This window comes from Carassius carassius, chromosome 5 (genome assembly GCF_963082965.1).
Source record: "Carassius carassius chromosome 5, fCarCar2.1, whole genome shotgun sequence".
Taxonomy (NCBI): domain Eukaryota; kingdom Metazoa; phylum Chordata; class Actinopteri; order Cypriniformes; family Cyprinidae; genus Carassius; species Carassius carassius.
This window is the reverse complement of record NC_081759.1, coordinates 36,290,077-36,311,587: the sequence shown is the minus strand read 5'-3', so window position 1 is coordinate 36,311,587 and position 21,511 is coordinate 36,290,077. Positions and strand designations below refer to the sequence as shown.

Here is a 21,511-nt window from a genome sequence, read left to right as displayed (position 1 = left end):
CTCATTTTCCGGGATCAGATCAGTATAAAGGTGGTCCAAAAAATTGAGGAGCTTTTGTGTATTGTAGGGCCCTAAACTGGGAATGTGTGTGGCCACACCTCTTTCTGATATAGCGGCACACATTGTTATATTTGCTCCTCGCTGGCCTGGGACATCCACAGTGGCTCGGTGGCCAATGATGTTACGGCCACGCCTTCGACCTTTGGCCAGGTTGAAGCCAGCTTCATCAACGAACACTAGGATGTGAGAGGTTTCGTTGCCTTCTAATGCCATTATTCTCTACAATTGAATAAAAATAAATCTAATCAGTCAAGTAGAGACAGATACTGCAGGGAGGATCTAAAGTACTGTAAAAAGAGGGAGTGAAAAACTGAAGACAATTTCTAGGCAAAATGCTCTAGTCACACAAAGCTGGATTCTGAAGGTAAAAAGGATAAAGCAAAACAAAAAAAAGTGGTAACCATGTCTTACTGTAATAGTGTTACAATGATAGACAACCAGTAGTTGACTTACATGCACATACTGGTACCGCAGCTCTTTCACTCTGTCAGAGTTTCTCTCAAATGGTACCCTGTAAATCTGTTTCATGGTCATCTGATGTTTCTTCAATACCCGGTCTATTGTGGAGATGCTGATAGAGTTTATACTTTGGAACATTACATTGTCTAGAAGGATTGCATTACGAATCGGTCTCGGTGTGATGGCATTATTTGCAATGACCATGTTGCATATTTCTCGTTCTTGTTGTTCATTTAGAAGTTTTCTTCTGCCACCCACTTGAGGCTGTCGTCCAATCCTAGACATAGAAGTCAAAGGTCAACACTAAATTTGTTACAAAATGAGTTACCAATGTAATTGTACTGCTGTTTTATGGTACTAAAAGTGTGATGCCCTGCACAGTGACTGGAATACTATTCACAGTATTTTCTCCATTTTTTTTTCTTTGTCATTTTTATAGTATCATATAACATCACGTGAAGATATTACAGTACTCTAGGCCTACACACACACCAACACTGAATAGTTCAATAGAATAGTTCTGTACCGGTTTTCCCTGCGAAAGGTTTGGATGATGGAGACTGTAGACCGAGGCACATTAGGCTGCACTCAGCGACCTGCCTCTGCCATTGTGAGGCGATGGTTTATAACGTGGTCAATAAGGGTGGCCCGGATTTCATCTGGGACATCATGGTGCCTCCGTGCTCCTCGGCCTCTTCCCCCTATTCCTCCACGCATTCTCACTCCTCCTCTTCCTCTTCTTCCTCCTCGAGCAGGAAGTTGCTGTTGTACTTGGCGAGGTGCTTCCATGTTCACACTGCAAATGAAACTGGCCCCGGGCCAAGCTCTGTCTATATACTTTTGGCAGCAGTCATAATCATAGACAACACCTGTCAGGTAACTAAACAAACTGTTTGATTGGTCATCTGAGATGTGGGAAACTGCTCCTTCGTTAGTTCTAATTTCACCTGATTGATTGTCAAGTACTGTCATAAATTTATCAAATGTTCCAAGAAATTATTTCATGGTATTATATCTTTGACTAATTTTGACAGTTGAACAGACAATTGTGCATATGATGACTTACACAATGAAAACATGCTGATATGTTTTGGAGAGAGTAACCATTTCACTGAAAAATCAACTAATCAGTTTAGATCAGCAAGATCTATTTATTTGGAAAATGTGCTAAATGTGGGCTCATTGTGCTAACTGTAGCTACTTGTACATAATCATTTAAAAAAAAGCACAGAGTCACTTGAGACATGTACTAAAGCATTTGCAATTTGATAAAACCAACGAAAAATGACATTCTGTTGTGAACAATTGCAAGGTGGTTTGGAGATTTGTCCATGTTATTTTGAGAATGTCATCTCGGTTTCAAGAAATGAGCTAAACCAATCGAGAAAAACTGTATTCCATTGCTAATGAGAAACAGCTTATTGAAGTTATGCAAATATATAAATCACAGCTGATTCCCATCTAGGAAGCACACTCAGGTGTTGAGGTTCTTTCAATCACATGATCATACGTTCTAAAAGAGGACTCTTTGGGCTGATCTTGTGTGGAAAAGAAACAATATAGAGCAACACAAAGAAAGAAAGAAAGAAAGAAAGAAAGAAAGAAAGAAAGAAAGAGAAAGAAAGAGAAAGAAAGAGAGAAAGAAAGAAAGAAAGAAAGAAAGAAAGAAAGAAAGAAAGAAAGAGAGAAAGAAAGAAAGAAAGAAAGAAAGAAAGAAAGAAAGAAAGAAAGAAAGAAAGAAAGAAAGAAAGAAAGAAAGCCTGCCTGCAAGAGGGAGAGGAAGACGAGTACCAGGACAAGGGAGAGGAGTGGGGCAAGGACAAGGGAGAGGAGTGGGGCGAGGACAAGGACGAGACAGAAGAGTGGGGCGAGGGAGAGGGAGATGAGTTAGAATGCGTGGTGGCGCTCCAAGAAGGACCAGAGCTAGGGTAACTGATCAAATAAGAGCAACTATCATTGACCATGTCATAAACCATGGGCTATCATATAGAGAGGCTGGTGAACGAGTACAACCAAATCTCAGCCGGGACACAGTGGCATCCATTGTCCGTGTTTTCAGAGAAACCAACAGGTAGGATATTGCTTCTCCTACAGCAAAGTGTACTGTAAATACTGTAATATTACCATTTACAGTATAAGAGTGACTGTATGCCTCCGGTCTCTAATATGTAACTGTATTTTGTTCCTCTAAGGATTCAACGTCTACCTCCCTCAGGGGGCAGAGGAAAGCTCCTGAATGAAGAACAGGAACTTGCTATTGTCAACATGGTGATTGCTGACAATGAAATAAAACTGAAGGACATTCAGTCCAGAGTTGTAGAGGACAACCTTGTCTTTGGGAACATTGCAGCAATCAGCATAACATCCATTTCTCGGACTCTAGCTAAACACAGAGTCCTAATGAAACAACTATACAAAGTTCCTTTTGAAAGGAACAGTGAGCGCATCAAAGAACTCCATCACCAATACGTCCAGGTAAGGTTATGCAATACAGTCATTACTGTACTATACACAGTGTGTTTTGCAGTAAACTACTCTATAAACCTGGAGTACATTAGGACATACAGTAGATATACAGTACAGCACAGCATGTACATACACTGTGTCTTATTACTTTCAGAGAGTCATGGAGTTGGAGGCCAATCAAGTCCCACATGAAATTATCTATGTTGACGAGGCTGGCTTCAACTTGGCAAAAAGGTGTCGCCGTGGGAGAAACATAATTGGCAAAAGGGCCACAGTTACCGTGCCGGGCCAGAGAGGAGCCAACATCACCATGTGTGCCGCAATCTCCAACAATGGTGCACTCCTGCATAAATGTGAGATTGGCCCCTACAACACCGACCGCCTTCTCCTATTTTTAGAAGACCTGCACGAAAGATTGGTGCCAGAGGTAGAAAGGGGACAGGTGGGAGACCACTTGCCAATATATGTGATCACATGGGACAATGTGGCATTCCACCATTCCCGTGCAGTCACAGCATGGTTTGACGCCCATCCTAGGATGGTGTCCCTTTTCCTTGCTCCTTACTCCCCTTTCCTCAACCCCATTGAGGAGTTTTTCTCATCCTGGAGATTGAAGGTTTTTGACCATCGCCCACATGACCAAATGTCCCTCCTGGATGCAATGGATGCTGCATGCCAAGACATCACAGCTGAACACTGCCAGGGGTGGATAAGGCATGCAAAAAGATTCTTCCCACGATGCCTTGCCAGAGAAGATATCAGGTGTGATGTGGATGAGAACATGTGGCCAAATGCAGAAGACCGGGCAGATTAGAAGTTTACTTTGGTTTTTTTTAATTATTCCGGTGCTTTTTCTGTTTGTATATCTTGCAGTAATGTCCTTTTGCAAATAAAGTCTTTACTGCAGCAATTCTTTCTCTGTCTTTTTTTTAGAACTGTAACTGTACATTCTATAAAGCTACTCTGAGATGGTCATTCATTTTTTTGTGACAAAATGCATTTACTAAACCCAACAAAACAAAAATGTAGAGAGGCTTCAAAAGAAACTACAGTGCAAAACACAATCTCTGATCAATACAATATACTGTACTGTCCATTGTATAAGGGCAGACCTGTCACATAAAATAATGCAGTTTCTGTAATTTCAGCTGATGATAGTGTTTTTTTTGTCATTGTGTTATGATTGACTAAATGTTCCTGTTGGAAGAGAACATGTGTTAGTGTTTTGAATAATTATTTGATTTTGAAACATGTTTGCAGTGTTTTGGTAGACATCGTGTATTGTGTTAGTGTATTATTGTATTTTGAAAATTAGATTTGGAGTTTAGTTTACAATGTGTGATTTTGAGCATGAAATTAACCGTTTTGCCAATTGTGTGTTTTAGGTGTGTTGGTGTGTTAAGAGTTTAGGAAATTTGTTAAATGTATTGAAAAATCTGTCATAGCGATTGTAAAAAACTGTAACATAGATCATTGAATTTGATTAGACCATTAGCATCTCACTCCAAAATGAACAAAGAGTTTCCATATTTTTTCTATTTAAAACTTCTGATTCTTCTGTTACATTGTGTACTAAGAAAATAAAAAGTTGTGATTTCCTAGGCCTATATGGCTAGGACCTATACTCTCACTCCGGTGTAATAATCAAGGTACTTTGCTGCTGTACCATGGGTGCTGTAAAATACTATTCTCAGGTGCTGCGTAATATCATTGTGCCTGCTAGAAAAACACAATGACCTCAAAACTGCTGCTTCAAAAATAAAATATAGAGAATATATGGGTCAAAGACATCCCATTTTTGTGTCTGCATCAAATTACATTTACAAAAGTGACTATATATAGGCTACATAGAAAGCATATTTACTGCAAGTTAAGTGTCTCCTTTAAATTTAACATTAAATTTATTTGAGAACTTCTTTGAAAATATATCAAAATAGATTAAGTAATGTCCCATGTCATTCAGCATAACATATATTTATGTATGTGTATTTAAATTAAACAACATATTTATTCTAAACTCTGATTATTAAAACATATAAAAGAAAAAGTGATCATAAAATATGCATTATATTTAAATTGTTAAAAGCTTCTTTCGAACAAATGAGTAAATCCTGAATGATAGGGCTGCACTTTGATCCTTAAATGCAGTCTTTTAATGCAATTCCTTGTTTTAAATATGCACGTCAAGATTTTTTGTTATATGAACTACAGTTACACTAAATTACATTTTAGTGGATGTCTTCTGTAAAAATGTATGATCATAATTTTTTGCTTTTTCAAACCCCTTTTCATCTTTGACCAATATACTGTATAGAAAACAAATTTACGCAGTTTCATAAAAAACATTACAAGAACTAAACAATTATTCCATGTGAAACCATCATGACATTGATTAAAGATTAATTTACTCAGTCCTTTTTTGAAAGCATTTTACTGCACTTCCTTTCTATTACTTAAAGTTTCTCTAACAAAATGGCAGGGCAGGTTAAAACATGTTGCCACATTACAAACCTTGCATGCATGTTTAAGCAGGACTTTTGGACTGAGAATAATGCAAGATTATTCTACTCCAGTTGTAACAGTATATTTTAAGAATTAAAAAACCACAAGCAAATAAAAAAAAAGGAATTACATACCCAATTAGTGACAAGCCAGTCAATGCACGAAAAAATAAATACAAATTTACTTTCATTATTCCTGCTTTAGGTTCTTGTGTGCTTTAGGTTCTTGAGTCTCTAAGCATTTGGAGGACTGACTGTCAGTTAGACAGTCTGCTACATTGATTATATGCATGACAAGGAAGGAAGAGGGAGGGGGCTGTGTTGTTGATAGAACCATCTCTTTCTCACATTTTTGTAATTTGAAGAACCTTCATATGTTAAAGGTTCTTTAGGGAACCATTTAGACAAAAAATGTTCTTCTATGGCATCATGAAGCACCTTTATTTTTAAGAGTGTTAAGGTTTGCTAAGCACAGTAATTTGAAACCTATTTACCCACAGTGTTCCTGTATCTCACCTAGACAGGGTATGTGTATAGACTGAGTGTAATATTTTCAGTGGTGGAAAGAGTACTAAGATATTGTACTTAAGTAAAAGTATTGCTACTTAATTAATAATTTACTTGAGTACAGGCAAAAGTACTGAAAAATAATATGACAAGAATAAAAAAGTAAAAACTTTTTTAAACTTACAGTGTTACAAAATACGTTAGTAGTAGGAGCCAGGAAATACTACCAATCCGTGTTACCACACTCTAAAAAGCAATAGGCTAAAAACAACCCAACACATTTCTCAATACTTAGGTCACTTTTGCAAAACTGTTCACACAGTTCTCCTAACCAACTTTCACCTTGGCAAAGCAGGTCATTTCACATTCAAAATGCACTACAACTACCAAAACACTTTCTTCAGGTATCAAATCAACTCATTCTTCCAGAACACTAGCAAAGGTTGACAGCCGACGAACACACTTTGTCACTCACAAAACAATGACCTAAAAAACACTAACAACATGTAGCATTATAGAATGTTTTCTTGTGTAAAACAAGGACACATCTCTGTTTATAATTCACTGCAATATGTTACTGGAATGAATCAGACATGATGCAGAATTCGTCAGTATTTTATGTCGTTTATTTATTTATTTATTTTTTGCAAAATACAAGAATTTTTATACACACCATCTGATACAGATACAATAGTAATGCTAATCTACTCAGTCTTCTCCATTTGGCCACAGGTTCTCATCCACATCACATCTTATGTCAGGGCATCTAGGGCAATACACCAGGAAAGAATCTTCTGGCATCTCTGATCCATCCCTGGCAATCTTCTACTGGATATGTCCAGGCATCCAGCATTCATTGCTTCCAGGAGGGACATTTGATCATGTGGATGGTCATACTTAGGCTATAATTGTTTTTTATAGCATTTAATTTTAAGATTTAAAATATACTTCATTAAAATATTACTGTAGAAATGTAGCAAATTGATGTATTATTCAGTTTTGTATTATGTTATTGTTTTGAACATAAGTTTAACAGTTTTGAAAACAGTACGTAAGCATGTGCAAATTTGTCTGTATGTACAAAGAGTTTTGGCAGTTGTTGTGTCAGAGCAGTGGCGGTTCTAGGATTTTTCTGTAACAGGGGCCAATAAGGGGCCACATGTTACATTCAGGGGTCAAGTACAGGGTACATTCAAGCACACAAAATTATTTATACAGTACGGTGCAAATACATTTCGGCAGTCATTCCTTTTTTTCAAACGCTCTAATAAAAAAATATGAGCCAGTAAAGTTATTAATTATTTTTTTATTTTTTTATTTATTTATACTGTGCATAAAGGACACAACGCATCATGTTTTACAACAGGGCTATTCAATTGGCAGCCCGCGGTCCACATTAGAAGAGTACATGCAGGTCGCATATATGTCTTGAATTGTGTTTGACCTAAGGTAGTTTGTCCACAAGGTGGCAACACTGGCACGGGCCAGAAAAGGAAGAGATGCAATGTTGCCAAGTCTGCGGTTTTCCCGCGGAATTGGGCTACTTTAACACTGTTGCCGGAGGTAGTTTTTCATATTTGCGGGTTGTAGCGACTCCAATAACACGATATTTATCCCCTGGAATGCGATTTTAAGCAGGGAATCACCAACAAAAATCGCGATTTTTAACTGGGGAGCCCCTCGAAATCCAATTGAGCTAGTTTTGTTCTTGTTTTGAATAGTATTTGGGCTGGTTTTCGTGTGAAAATCTGGCAATCCTGATAGAGTATGGAATTACATTTGTTTCAATAATAATGAACGAAACTTTATAAAACTGAACGTAACTTTTTCAGATACTTTAAAAAATATGCCATTACAAAAGAAGAAAAAAACAATGAAAATGAAAAAAATGAACTCAGTCGCACAAATTTAACAGGCTCTTCAAATATACTTCATTCTTTGTTAATGTTTTTCAAAGATTCGTTTTCGCTAATCGTGGATTCTGAATTCATTGCCACAGATTTCGCTTACGTTTCGCAGTTTTTCGTTTGGTGTTTTGACACAAACCTCTCGTGGGGGCGCGCTTAACAGTGATCTACTCTGATTGGATAGTGAGCCTTTGATGGACAGGTGCTCTCTGACCGGGAAGTACAGACGCCACTCAGTGGCACAGATATTGGAAAGCTCTCGTGATTGTGATTTGTATTACTAAATATGTAAATAATATTTGACCTTCGATCGTCTCAGTCTGTAAAGATGAGCTCTTTTCCTTCAAGGCAGCCTGAAGTAAGCTTGTGTTACTGAATGACAATAATAACCCGCAACAAACTGTTGCACACTGTAACATGAAAAACTTCAGTAACACAAGCTTACTTCAAGCTATCTTGAAGGACAAGAGAAGGAAGACGATGCCGCTCCGTGTCTCCTGAGAGCTCATCTTTACTGAGACGATCCAAGGCCAAATATTATTTATATATTTAGTAACACAAGGCACGATGTATTGCATACAAATCACCGCGAGAGCTTTATTTTCTTTTTCTATTTTTATTAATGCAGAGAACAGAAACATACAAACGTATAAACATACATCACATAATATCTACCACAAAAAAAAACATAAAGAATAAAAAGAGGGCCAAAATCTAAACAAAATTAAACAAGGAAATCAAAGGCAGAGCAAATCTAACAGTCCTTATAGCTTTCTTATTAGACACTGAGATTACATTCATATAGTTTTCCATTTCTTTTAGGAAAACAGAGAAGACAGAGAATTTGCATTTGTGAATGTGAAATTTGTTTAGGATTTTTTTTTTAGTTAATAACAAAACGGTTATTTTCGTTTGTGGGGTCAGAGTCATAATACCCAAATATAATGTTTTTCATATGTACTGAGAAGCCTGGCAAAATCTTACACTTGACAAACACACTAATATCATCCCAAAGTGTCTGAGTGTAGTGACATGACCAAAATAAGTGTACAGTTTCTTCAGAACTCGAACAAAAAGAGCATGTAAGATCAATGTCATATTTAAATCTTTGTATACACTTCTTTACAGGGTACAACCTGTGTATGTCTTTCACTTTGTCTGTGAAAAAGAATTTTTTGCGGTAGAGACCAGATTTAATCACCGCGAGAGCTTTCCAATATGCACGCCACTGGGTGGCGTCTGTACTTCCTGGTCAGAGAGCACCTGTCCATCAAAAGCTCACTATCCAATCAGAGTAGATCACTGTTAAACCCGCCCCCACGAGAGGTTTGTGTCAAAACACCAAACAAAAAACTGCGAAACGTAAGCAAGATCTGTGGCAATGAATTTAGAATCCATGATAAGTGAAAAAGAAACTTTAAAAAACATTAACAAAGAATGAAGCATATTTGAAGAGCCTGTTAAATTTGTGCGACTGAGTTCATTTTTTTTTTCATTTTCATAGTGTTTTTCTTCTTTTGTAATGGCATATTTTTGATAGTTTCTGAACAAGTTACGTTCAGTTTTATAAAGTTTCGTTCATTATTATTGAAACAAATGTAATTCCATAATAGAGACGCAACACGAACAATCTACCAGACCGCAACATCAGTAGACGGCAGCGACAGCGTTGACAAACGGTTGTGTAAGGGAGTTATGGTAGGTAACTCTAGTTTAAACGAATATAAATAGAGTGTATTTCGAGAAATAACATAGACTGGATGAATTATCAAATGCAGTAACGTTATTGTTAGATTATTTACAGTTTTTTACAATCGCTATGACAGATTTTTCAATACATTTAACAAATTTCCTAAACTCTTAACACACCAACACACCTAAAACACACAATTGGCAAAACGGTTAATTTCATGCTCAAAATCACACATTGTAAACTAAACTCCAAATCTCATTTTCAAAATACAATAATACACTAACACAATACACTATGTCTACCAAAACACTGCAAACATGTTTCAAAATCAAATAATTATTCAAAACACTAACACATGTTCTCTTCCAACAGGAACATTTAGTCAATCATAACACAATGACAAAAAAAACACTATCATCAGCTGAAATTACAGAAACTGCATTATTTTATGTGACAGGTCTGCCCTTATACAATGGACAGTACAGTATATTGTATTGATCAGAGATTGTGTTTTGCACTGTAGTTTCTTTTGAAGCCTCTCTACATTTTTGTTTTGTTGGGTTTAGTAAATGCATGCATTTTGTCACAAAAAATGAATGACCATCTCAGAGTAGCTTTATAGAATGTACAGTTACAGTTCTAAAAAAAAGACAGAGACAGAATTGCTGCAGTAAAGACTTTATTTGCAAAAGGACATTACTGCAAGCTATACAAACAGAAAAAGCACCGGAATAATAATTAAAAAAAACAAAGTAAACTTCTAATCTGCCCGGTCTTCTGCATTTGGCCACATGTTCTCATCCACATCACACCTGATATCTTCTCAGCATCGTGGGAAGAATCTTTTTGCATGCCTTATCCACCCCTGGCAGTGTTCAGCTGTGATGTCTTGGCATGCAGCATCCATTGCATCCAGGAGGGACATTTGGTCATGTGGGCGATGGTCAAAAACCTTCCATCTCCAGGATGAGAAAAACTCCTCAATGGGGTTGAGGAAAGGGGAGTAAGGAGCAAGGAAAAGGGACACCATCCTAGGATGGGCGTCAAACCATGCTGTGACTGCACGGGAATGGTGGAATGCCACATTGTCCCATGTGATCACATATATTGGCAAGTGGTCTCCCACCGGTCCCCTTTCTACCTCTGGCACCAATCTTTCGTGCAGGTCTTCTAAAAATAGGAGAAGGCGGTCGGTGTCGTAGGGGCCAATCTCACATTTATGCAGGAGTGCAGCATTGTTGGAGATTGCGGCACACATGGTGATGTTGGCTCCTCTCTGGCCCGGCACGGTAACTGTGGCCCTTTTGCCAATTATGTTTCTCCCACGGCGACGCCTTTTCGCCAAGTTGAAGCCAGCCTCGTCAACATAGATAATTTCATGTGGGACTTGATTGGCCTCCAACTCCATGACTCTCTGAAAGTAATTAGACACAGTGTATGTACATGCTGTGCTGTACTGTATATCTACTGTATGTCCTAATGTACTCCAGGTTTATAGAGTAGTTTACTGCAAAACACACTGTGTATAGTACAGTAATGACTGTATTGCATAACCTTACCTGGACGTATTGGTGACGGAGTTCTTTGATGCGCTCACTCTTCCTTTCAAAAGGAACTTTGTATAGTTGTTTCATTAGGACTCTGTGTTTAGCTAGAGTCCGAGAAATGGATGTTATGCTGATTTCTGCAATGTTCCCAAAGACAAGGTTGTCCTCTACAACTCTGGACTGAATGTCCTTCAGTTTTATTTCATTGTCAGCAATCACCATGTTGACAATAGCAAGTTCCTGTTCTTCATTCAGGAGCTTTCCTCTGCCCCCTGAGGGAGGTAGACGTTGAATCCTTAGAGGAACAAAATACAGTTACATATTAGAGACCGGAGGCATACAGTCACTCTAATACTGTAAATGGTAATATTACAGTATTTACAGTACACTTTGCTGTAGGAGAAGCAATATCCTACCTGTTGGTTTCTCTGAAAATATGGACAATGGATGCCACTGTGTCCCGGCTGAGATTTGGTTGTACTCGTTCACCAGCCTCTCTATATGATAGCCCATGGTTTATGACATGGTCAATGAAAGTTGCTCTTATTTGATCAGTTACCCTAGCTCTGGTCCTTCTTTGAGCGCCACCACGCATTCTAACTCCTCTCCCTCTCCCTCGCCCCACTCCTCGGTCTCGTCCTTGTCCTCGCCCCACTCCTCTCCCTTGTCCTTGTCCTTGCCCCACTCCTCTCCCTTGTCCTTGCCCCACTCCTCTCCCTTGTCCTTGCCCCACTCCTCTCCCTGGTCCTTGTCCTTGCCCCACTCCTCTCCCTTGTCCTTGCCCCACTCCTCTCCCTTGCCCTTGCCCCACTCCTGTCCCTTGCCCTTGTCCTTGCCCCACTCCTCTCCCTGGTCCTTGTCCTTGCCCTTGCCCCACTCCTCTCCCTTGTCCTTGCCCCACTCCTCTCCCTTGCCCTTGTCCTTGCCCCACTCCTCTCCCTCTCCCTTGCCCTTGTCCTTGCCCCACTCCTCTCCCTTGTCCTGGTACTCGTCTTCCTCTCCCTCTTGCAGGCATTCTTTCTTTCTTTCTTTCTTTCTTTCTTTGTGTTGCTCTATATTGTTTCTTTTCCACACAAGATCAGCCCAAAGAGTCCTCTTTTAGAACATATGATCATGTGATTGAAAGAACCTCAACACCTGAGTGTGCTTCCTAGATGGGAATCAGCTGTGATTTATATATTTGCATAACTTCAATAAGCTGTTTCTCATTAGCAATGGAATAAAATACAGGGAATATATTTGTGTTTCAATTCACAATATGAACAGCTGTTTACCTTGACTTTAGCCTGTAAGGTTAGGTTTAGAACATGGTGTTATCTGTTCTGACATACAGTGTTAAATCATTGGTAAATTTGGCAGTAAAAATCCATTGTTTTGGTCTTGTTTGAGCTTGTGTGTAAAAGAAGTTCAAGCATTTCAAATTTGTGTTAATTGTATGCATTTTGTGTTAAAGCAACAAGAAATGTGTTATTGGTATAGCTTACACAGGCGGATGTAGTGCTAACTGTGTTAAGAGTTTTGGAAAATTGTTAAAAGTATTGAAAAATCTGTCATAGCAATCGTAAAAAACTGTAATGATCTCTGTCATATTACTGTGAGGTTGCAATCCCTCCTCCCTTCTTACTCGCTCCTTCCACAGATGTTTCCTGTTTTTGCTATATATAAGTGTTTTTGTTTTCTCTTTATCTCCTGCTCTCCCTTTCCTTTGGGATGTTTTTTACCTCCTCTCATCTGTGTTTTCTCTCTCTATGCTTTAGTCGTATGTCTCTTTATCTCCGCAGGTATACCCGCATGCGCAGATCATACCTAAAGGTGAATCGGTGAAGATTGGCGGGGGAACCTTTTAGGCCCAGGATGTTGAGTTTAATTTGACCTTTGCAGAAAGTTGAAAGGCTCAGTGCCAGTATTATTCCTTATATGTCCAGTAATTCCTGATCACATGTATGTTTATATAACTTGTTGTTTTGGCTCATACTCAACATATATGTAATCCATATCTCATTGGATAAACTAAAGCACAACCCCTTGCAATGCAAATATATAATGTGTGAATGTAATACAGTTTTTCTCATTTGCTAAGACACACTAAATGAAACTGGTATCCGCTTGATCTTTATCATCACATTATTAGCACAGCAGAAGTCTTCTCTTGCAAATGTTTTAACACTTTTTCATTTGTTTCACACATTTTTCACACCCTTTTTCAAAACAGTTACCACAGATCTCATTGAAAGGCCCCAAACTCTATTGGATTCACTGTGTTGAACAAAAGAAAAAAATCTATTCACAGCTGATAGAAACTACTTGCATAATTATAAATCTCTATGCACTTGTGTGAAACTCATTTGCACAACTCTTCAATCAGCAATCAGTCCTCATCCATCTATAAAAGATGCCACCTCTGTGTTGCTATTTGCAAGCATGGATCAAAGAGGCCATAGGCACGGAAGGAGAGTAAGAGGCCATGGCAGAGCGGCCCGAGGAAGAGGAGTTTGTATGCGTGGTGGAGGAGCTGCAGCAGCAAAAGGACAAAATCGAGCTCAAGTTTCAAATGAAATTCGGGCAACAATTATTGACCATGTCATCAATCATGGCTTGTCCTTTAGAAATGCTGGACAAAGGGTCCAGCCCATTCTGAGTCGGCGCACTGTGGCATCTATTGTCAGGCTTTTTCGGAATGAGAACAGGTAATTCACCGTGTTACTGTAATGTATACAACTGTGTATTTCAGCTTTACTGTATTGCCCTGTTAGCAGAACAAACCGTGTCTACAGTAATGCAGATGTTTTATCAATCCCATTTATGTGACTGTTATACAGTAATGTCAATTTTGACATGCTTTTTGCTTTTACTTTATAGAATCCACACATTGCCACACACTGGTGGCAGAGGAAAGATATTTACAGTTTTTTTACAATTGCTATGACAGATTTTTCAATACATTTAACAAATTTCCTAAACTCTTAACACACCAACACACCTAAAACACACAATTGGCAAAACGGTTAATTTCATGCTCAAAATCACACATTGTAAACTAAACTCCAAATCTCATTTTCAAAATACAATAATACACTAACACAATACACTATGTCTACCAAAACACTGCAAACATGTTTCAAAATCAAATAATTATTCAAAACACTAACACATGTTCTCTTCCAACAGGAACATTTAGTCAATCATAACACAATGACAAAAAAAACACTATCAGCTGAAATTACAGAAATTGCATTATTTTATGTGACAGGTCTGCCCTTATACAATGGACAGTACAGTATATTGTATTGATCAGAGATTGTGTTTTGCACTGTAGTTTCTTTTGAAGCCTCTCTACATTTTTGTTTTGTTGGGTTTAGTAAATGCATGCATTTTGTCACAAAAAATGAAAGACCATCTCAGAGTAGCTTTATAGAATGTACAGTTACAGTTCTAAAAAAAAGACAGAGACAGAATTGCTGCAGTAAAGACTTTATTTGCAAAAGGACATTACTGCAAGATATACAAACAGAAAAAGCACCGGAATAATAATTAAAAAAAACAAAGTAAACTTCTAATCTGCCCGGTCTTCTGCATTTGGCCACATGTTCTCATCCACATCACACCTGATATCTTCTCTGGCAAGGCATCGTGGGAAGAATCTTTTTGCATGCCTTATCCACCCCTGGCAGTGTTCAGCTGTGATTGTCTTGGCATGCAGCATCCATTGCATCCAGGAGGGACATTTGGTCATGTGGGCGATGGTCAAAAACCTTCAATCTCCAGGATGAGAAAAACTCCTCAATGGGGTTGAGGAAAGGGGAGTAAGGAGCAAGGAAAAGGGACACCATCCTAGGATGGGCGTCAAACCATGCTGTGACTGCACGGGAATGGTGGAATGCTACATTGTCCCATGTGATCACATATATTGGCAAGTGGTCTCCCACCTGTCCCCTTTCTACCTCTGGCACCAATCTTTCGTGCAGGTCTTCTAAAAATAGGAGAAGGCGGTCGGTGTTGTAGGGGCCAATCTCACATTTATGCAGGAGTGCAGCATTGTTGGAGATTGCGGCACACATGGTGATGTTGGCTCCTCTCTGGCCCGGCACGGTAACTGTGGCCCTTTTGCCAATTATGTTTCTCCCACGGCGACGCCTTTTCGCCAAGTTGAAGCCAGCCTCGTCAACATAGATAATTTCATGTGGGACTTGATTGGCCTCCAACTCCATGACTCTCTGAAAGTAATTAGACACAGTGTATGTACATGCTGTGCTGTACTGTATATCTACTGTATGTCCTAATGTACTCCAGGTTTATAGAGTAGTTTACTGCAAAACACACTGTGTATAGTACAGTAATGACTGTATTGCATAACCTTACCTGGACGTATTGGTGACGGAGTTCTTTGATGCGCTCACTCTTCCTTTCAAAAGGAACTTTGTATAGTTGTTTCATTAGGACTCTGTGTTTAGCTAGAGTCCGAGAAATGGATGTTATGCTGATTGCTGCAATGTTCCCAAAGACAAGGTTGTCCTCTACAACTCTGGACTGAATGTCCTTCAGTTTTATTTCATTGTCAGCAATCACCATGTTGACAATAGCAAGTTCCTGTTCTTCATTCAGGAGCTTTCCTCTGCCCCCTGAGGGAGGTAGACGTTGAATCCTTAGAGGAACAAAATACAGTTACATATTAGAGACCGGAGGCATACAGTCACTCTAATACTGTAAATGGTAATATTACAGTATTTACAGTACACTTTGCTGTAGGAGAAGCAATATCCTACCTGTTGGTTTCTCTGAAAATACGGACAATGGATGCCACTGTGTCCCGGCTGAGATTTGGTTGTACTCGTTCACCAGCCTCTCTATATGATAGCCCATGGTTTATGACATGGTCAATGATAGTTGCTCTTATTTGATCAGTTACCCTAGCTCTGGTCCTTCTTTGAGCGCCACCACGCATTCTAACTCCTCTCCCTCTCCCTCGCCCCACTCCTCTGTCTCGTCCTTGCCCTTGCCCCACTCCTCTCCCTTGTCCTTGCCCCACTCCTCTCCCTTGCCCTTGTCCTTGCCCCACTCCTCTCCCTTGCCCTTGTCCTTGCCCCACTCCTCTCCCTTGTCCTGGTACTCGTCTTCCTCTCCCTCTTGCAGGCTTTCTTTCTTTCTTTCTTTCTTTCTTTCTTTCTTTGTGTTGCTCTATATTGTTTCTTTTCCACACAAGATCAGCCCAAAGAGTCCTCTTTTAGAACATATGATCATGTGATTGAAAGAACCTCAACACCTGAGTGTGCTTCCTAGATGGGAATCAGCTGTGATTTATATATTTGCATAACTTCAATAAGCTGTTTCTCATTAGCAATGGAATAAAATACAGGGAATATATTTGTGTTTCAATTCACAATATGAACAGCTGTTTACCTTGACTTTAGCCTGTAAGGTTAGGTTTAGAACATGGTGTTATCTGTTCTGACATACAGTGTTAAATCATTTGGTCTTGTTTGAGCTTGTGTGTAAAAGAAGTTCAAGCATTTTAAATTTGTGTTAATTGTATGCATTTTGTGTTAAAGCAACAAGAAATGTGTTAATAGTATAGCTTACACAGGCGGATGTAGTGCTAACTGTGTTAAGAGTTTTGGAAAATTGTTAAAAGTATTGAAAAATCTGTCATAGCAATCGTAAAAAACTGTAGTATTGAACAAGAGTCTGTATTGTAGATATGGTAGTGGCAAACAATGCAATCAGACTGCGTGAAATCCAGGCAGCAGTAATTGCAGATCAGGGAGCATTTTGAAATATAAACAGTGTGAGTTTGGCAACTATAGATCGAGTCCTTAAACGAAACCATGTCAGAATGAAGCAGCTGTACAGAGTTCCATTTCAAAAAAAATCTGACATCGTAAAGGAGGCACGATTCCAGTATGTGCAGGTACAGATTTTTTTTGTAATACCTTGTTTACCATAGTTACATGTGACTGGAATAATTTGCTTTATGAATTTGCTCTTTCTCTTAGAGAATAATGGAGCTTGAAGCTGAAGGGGCACATCACAAATTCATTTTTGTGGATTAAGCCGGCTTCAACCTCTGTAAAGTGAGGCGACGCGGGAGGAACATCATTGGGCAGAGGGCCACTGTCACAGTGCCAGGTCAGAGGGGTGCCAATATCACCATGTGTGCTGCCATCTCCAATGATGGAGTCCTTTGCCACATACCAACTATTGGCCCATACAATACAGAACGCCTCATCACATTTCTTGATGCATTGAAAGAATTCCTGATTCCACCCGAAGAGAGAGGGCTGTTGAGGCCTGGCATGACTGTATGTCATAATTTGGGACAATGTGGCTTTCCACCACTCTCGCCTTGTGAATGAATGGTTTGCAGCACAGCCTCGTATTATGATACAATTCCTCCCTGCATACTCGCCTTTTCTGAACCCAATTGAGGAGTTCTTCTCTGCTTGGAGGTGGAAGGTGTATGATCACCGGCCATATGAGCAGATGCCCCTCCTGGAGGCAATGAATGCTGGTTGCCTGGCAATAGGTGCAGAGGACTGCCAGGGATGGATACGCCATGCAAGGAGGTATTTCCCTCGGTGCATTGCAAGGGAAAACATTCAATGCGATGTTGATGAGAACCTGTGGCATAATCGTCAAGAACGAATGGACTAAATGTGAAAGATAAAATGTATATCTTTTTTTTTATTTTTTTTTTAAGGTATTTCCACCCATAAGTTTCCTTTGGTAGTTTTTTTTTCCAGTATCCATTTGAGTTTGTAAAGTTTCATATTGATGGCTGCATTTTGTATTTTGTCCATTGTGTGATGATTGATTGAAAGAATAAATTAATTTGACCACAAGTTGTGGTGTTTGATGGAAATATTTGCATATGTTGCATGTTTTTAATGTTTTGTGAGTGTTAGAGCATTTTGCTAACAAAATGAGTCATTTTGGCCATTGAGCTTCAGTTTTATCCTGTGTGTTAACGGTTTTGAAAATGTGATGTCAGAGTGGGCAAATGTGTTTAAGCAATCGAGAAAAACTGTAATACACTTGGAAGAAGTTTTTGAGCAGACTTGGCTTGATGTTCATTTACTTTTTCCCATGGGCCCATTTAAAGGACTGAGAATGGTCAGACGGCATCGAAAGATAAAGACAAAGACAAAGAAATGTTTTATTTTAACAGTTATACCGGTAGTTTAAATGTTTGCTCGTTCGGCTGAATCCATACGCTGGCTAGCCGCTTCGTACAAATGCACCAGTAGCACTTCAAACAACAAAAACACGTGCAATTGTCAAAAAGTGATTTTGTAAACATGGCCTTAAATGAGTAATCATAAAGAGTTGGGAGAAAATCGGATATAATATTCAGATATGCATCATGCACGTCAGATTTTAAAGAGGAGAGCTGCTTTTAAAGTGAAACTTGCTGAAGTCTGTGAAATCACAGAATCATGAAATTATGGTCTGGCCAGACACTGCATATGGCAGTAGCCCACAGGGGAAAGGCATATTAGGTAGCCACTCCTGAGGGTGGTTAGTATAATTTCGGCATATGGCTATTTGGACTGAATGTTTAAATTATTTGTTTAGGCTTTGTATAATCGTTGTCAATGTAACTATTGTCTAGAAAATGTTGCATTTTTCCACGCCAAAAGAAGGCATGTCTGAGGCAGGTCTGTGTCTGTCAGACCTCTACCTGGCCATTTCATACTGGACGGAGATGCGCTTAATCTGACTTCCTGTGGGCCTGGAGGAATTGACCATTTCACACTGGCTGCCCTGTCGCTGTTCTTGTGGAAGAATTACAGACGAAATCAGGGCAAGTAGCTGCCGTGCCCTCTCCTGTGTCTCAGCTGTATTTAACTGGAAAGGGATTTTAGTTTAGATGTAGAAACATATTTAAAATCTTGCTCCAATGTACTTAACTAAAAATAATTTTCAATGGTTTACCTGTGGCCAGTTTTCCATGCTGGGATTTAAAAAAAAAAAATAATAATTACCATGACAGTACAGGCACAAACACATTTGTGGGTTGCTAATGTAAAAGTTAGTCCTAGACCTGCAATTTACCTTGTCAGCTCTAGACCTCAGCTAGATGGCAGAAAATATTTAGAATAAGCCCCGTGTAGCTGAGTTTGCCAGATACACATGCAGTGTAGCTAAACAACCATACAAAGACTATTTTAAACAAAACTAGGTGGTACACTTTCAAACGGTATATCAATCACTGTCTAAGTTTAGCTGGCTATAGGGTTGTCACCTTCCATGCATACTAACGGTAGTTGAAAGTTGTACAGGAGCTTGTATGAACAAGTAGTGCTGGGCGGTAAACCGGTTCATACCAAAAAACCGGTGTATATTTTCGTTACGATGTTAATTTTTAATATACCGCCATAGCAATGTATTTACCGTAATTACTCAACCTTCGGAACGAACGCCGTGGCCGCGCGACACTGTTTCAGATGGACCCTTTACAATGTTGCGCTTCTAAGCAGCAACTGTGAGGCTGCGTCCGAAATCGCATACTTCCATACTATATAGTAGGCGAAAATCAGTATGCGAAGCAAGTAGTATGTCCGACTTCTTAGTATTCGAAAAACAGTAGGCGAGACGTACCCGGATGGCCTACTACTTCCGCTACTTAACTACTACTAACTACTTAAGTAACTACTACTAACTACTTAAGTAATTTAATGAGATAAAGTTACAAAACTTTAAGTAACTTTAATTAAACCGATTTAATTTCTCTTTTACTAGTGTTGATATTTTGATAAAGAAAATTGTTGGATAACTTAGCAAAACTATTGTTAATAAGTGCCTCAGCTTGATCATAAATCATCAGTAATGTGGAAATCCTGTTCTGATGTTTCAGGGACTGATGAACACACACTTGTTCTTATCCACTGATGAAACCCTACTCACTGGAAAGCATAATTCAGTATGTATATAAATGAAAATTAATCTTAACTACACACACTCTTTGCATGTTTTTATGTTAGGATCATCACTGATTTATTCAGTTTTTTATTTTATTTTATTATAATATTAATTTCAAGGTATTTCCAGTTACTATTTTGTCAGTTGCAAAGTGCTTTATAGCAATTAACTTTTGAAGCACTTGTGTGCACACTGATTTTGTAGCAGTTTCCAGTAGTTTTTTTAAACAAGCAACAGCTTAACATCTGAAGAATGTTGTCGTGAGAATGGGTGCCACACTTTAGAGAAATACCCATACACCAGGTCACATTTAAAATTATTCTCTCTATTTATTTATTTTTCATTTCTACATGGATAAGAGCACAAAGCTTCAGACAAAACCACATTAACTTTTGCATAAAGTAGTATAATAGAGCTTAAGGCAACACCAAAAGGGAATTTCTTAAGACGTTTTTATAATAATGTCAGGAAAAATAACTTCAGTAGCTTCAGTTCAGTAACTGTGTAGATGAGAACTTAAATTTAGGTATCAAAAATGAGTGGAAAAAGTGGAAGTCTAAAATTTACCCCAGGGATAAAGTAATACATTTGTAAAATTAAACTTGTATGTTAATATGTTATCTGATATGTTGCTAGAATTTCAAATAACTGTAATATGATTTCCCGGTTATGTGTGTAATGTGTATATGTGTACATTTATGTGTATATATAAATAAACACACGTTTAAATTTAAATATTTACATGTTTATTTATTCATTTATGTGATTTATAGTCTATATAATTATATGTATATTTCTTAAATAACTAATATATGTATATCTTGATTTGACAGTCTTAAAATTACCTTCATAACTTACACAAGCTTAAACAATAGCAATATGAGAACATGAACTGATTTGCAGAGTCTTAACCTGTTCAATTGTCCAACAGGTAATTATGCTCTTGAAGAGCTGCACACCGTCGTCTGGTGTGACACACCTGTGGTCAGATTGTCCCACACATGCTCTCCTGTGCTGGCTTCTGTGTTTTGGGGTTCCAGTGTATCATCGTCATGATCCTCTACAATTTGTGGATCCGCAATGTCCTCATTCAGAAGACGGAGGTTGTGGAGCACTGCACTGCATGCAGCAACATCTGCACAAAGGCAGGACTCACTTCCAGGGCCTTGAACCCGGTTCCGTTTAGAGCGTACGCTGGCGTGTCTGACTGGCGCTGCTCTACCAGCTCAGTTTTCAATATTTTAATATTAATTTTAAGCTGATCCGTTTTGGAATCAAGGGAGCGCCTGTTCTACCTGAAGGCCTTTCGTCCGCTAAAATTATATATCCTCCGATGAGGATTGGCACTTACTGGCTGGTTTAGGAAGGATTTTGGTGAGTTGTGATCGACTGCTCTCGGCTGGACGATCAGCTGTTAATCGCGGGGATCACCCGAACTTCCTGCCAACACTTCAT

At 38.8% G+C, this 21,511-nt stretch overlaps 1 protein-coding gene and 1 long non-coding RNA gene across 2 annotated transcripts in view; one reads left to right on the top strand and one right to left on the bottom strand.

Moving 5' to 3' along the window:
• LOC132141484 (globoside alpha-1,3-N-acetylgalactosaminyltransferase 1-like) overlaps nucleotides 1-5,764 on the bottom strand; it is a 72,090-nt gene extending 66,326 nt beyond the window's left edge. Inside the window, exon 1 of the mRNA XM_059551023.1 lies at nucleotides 5,622-5,764. Coding sequence (XP_059407006.1) covers nucleotides 5,622-5,677 — 56 coding nt within the window. The 5' untranslated portion in view covers nucleotides 5,678-5,764. The remainder of the gene's footprint in view (nucleotides 1-5,621) is intronic.
• Nucleotides 1-21,511, top strand: part of LOC132141487 (uncharacterized) — a 198,737-nt gene that overhangs the window by 138,153 nt on the left and 39,073 nt on the right. The window lies entirely within an intron of this gene.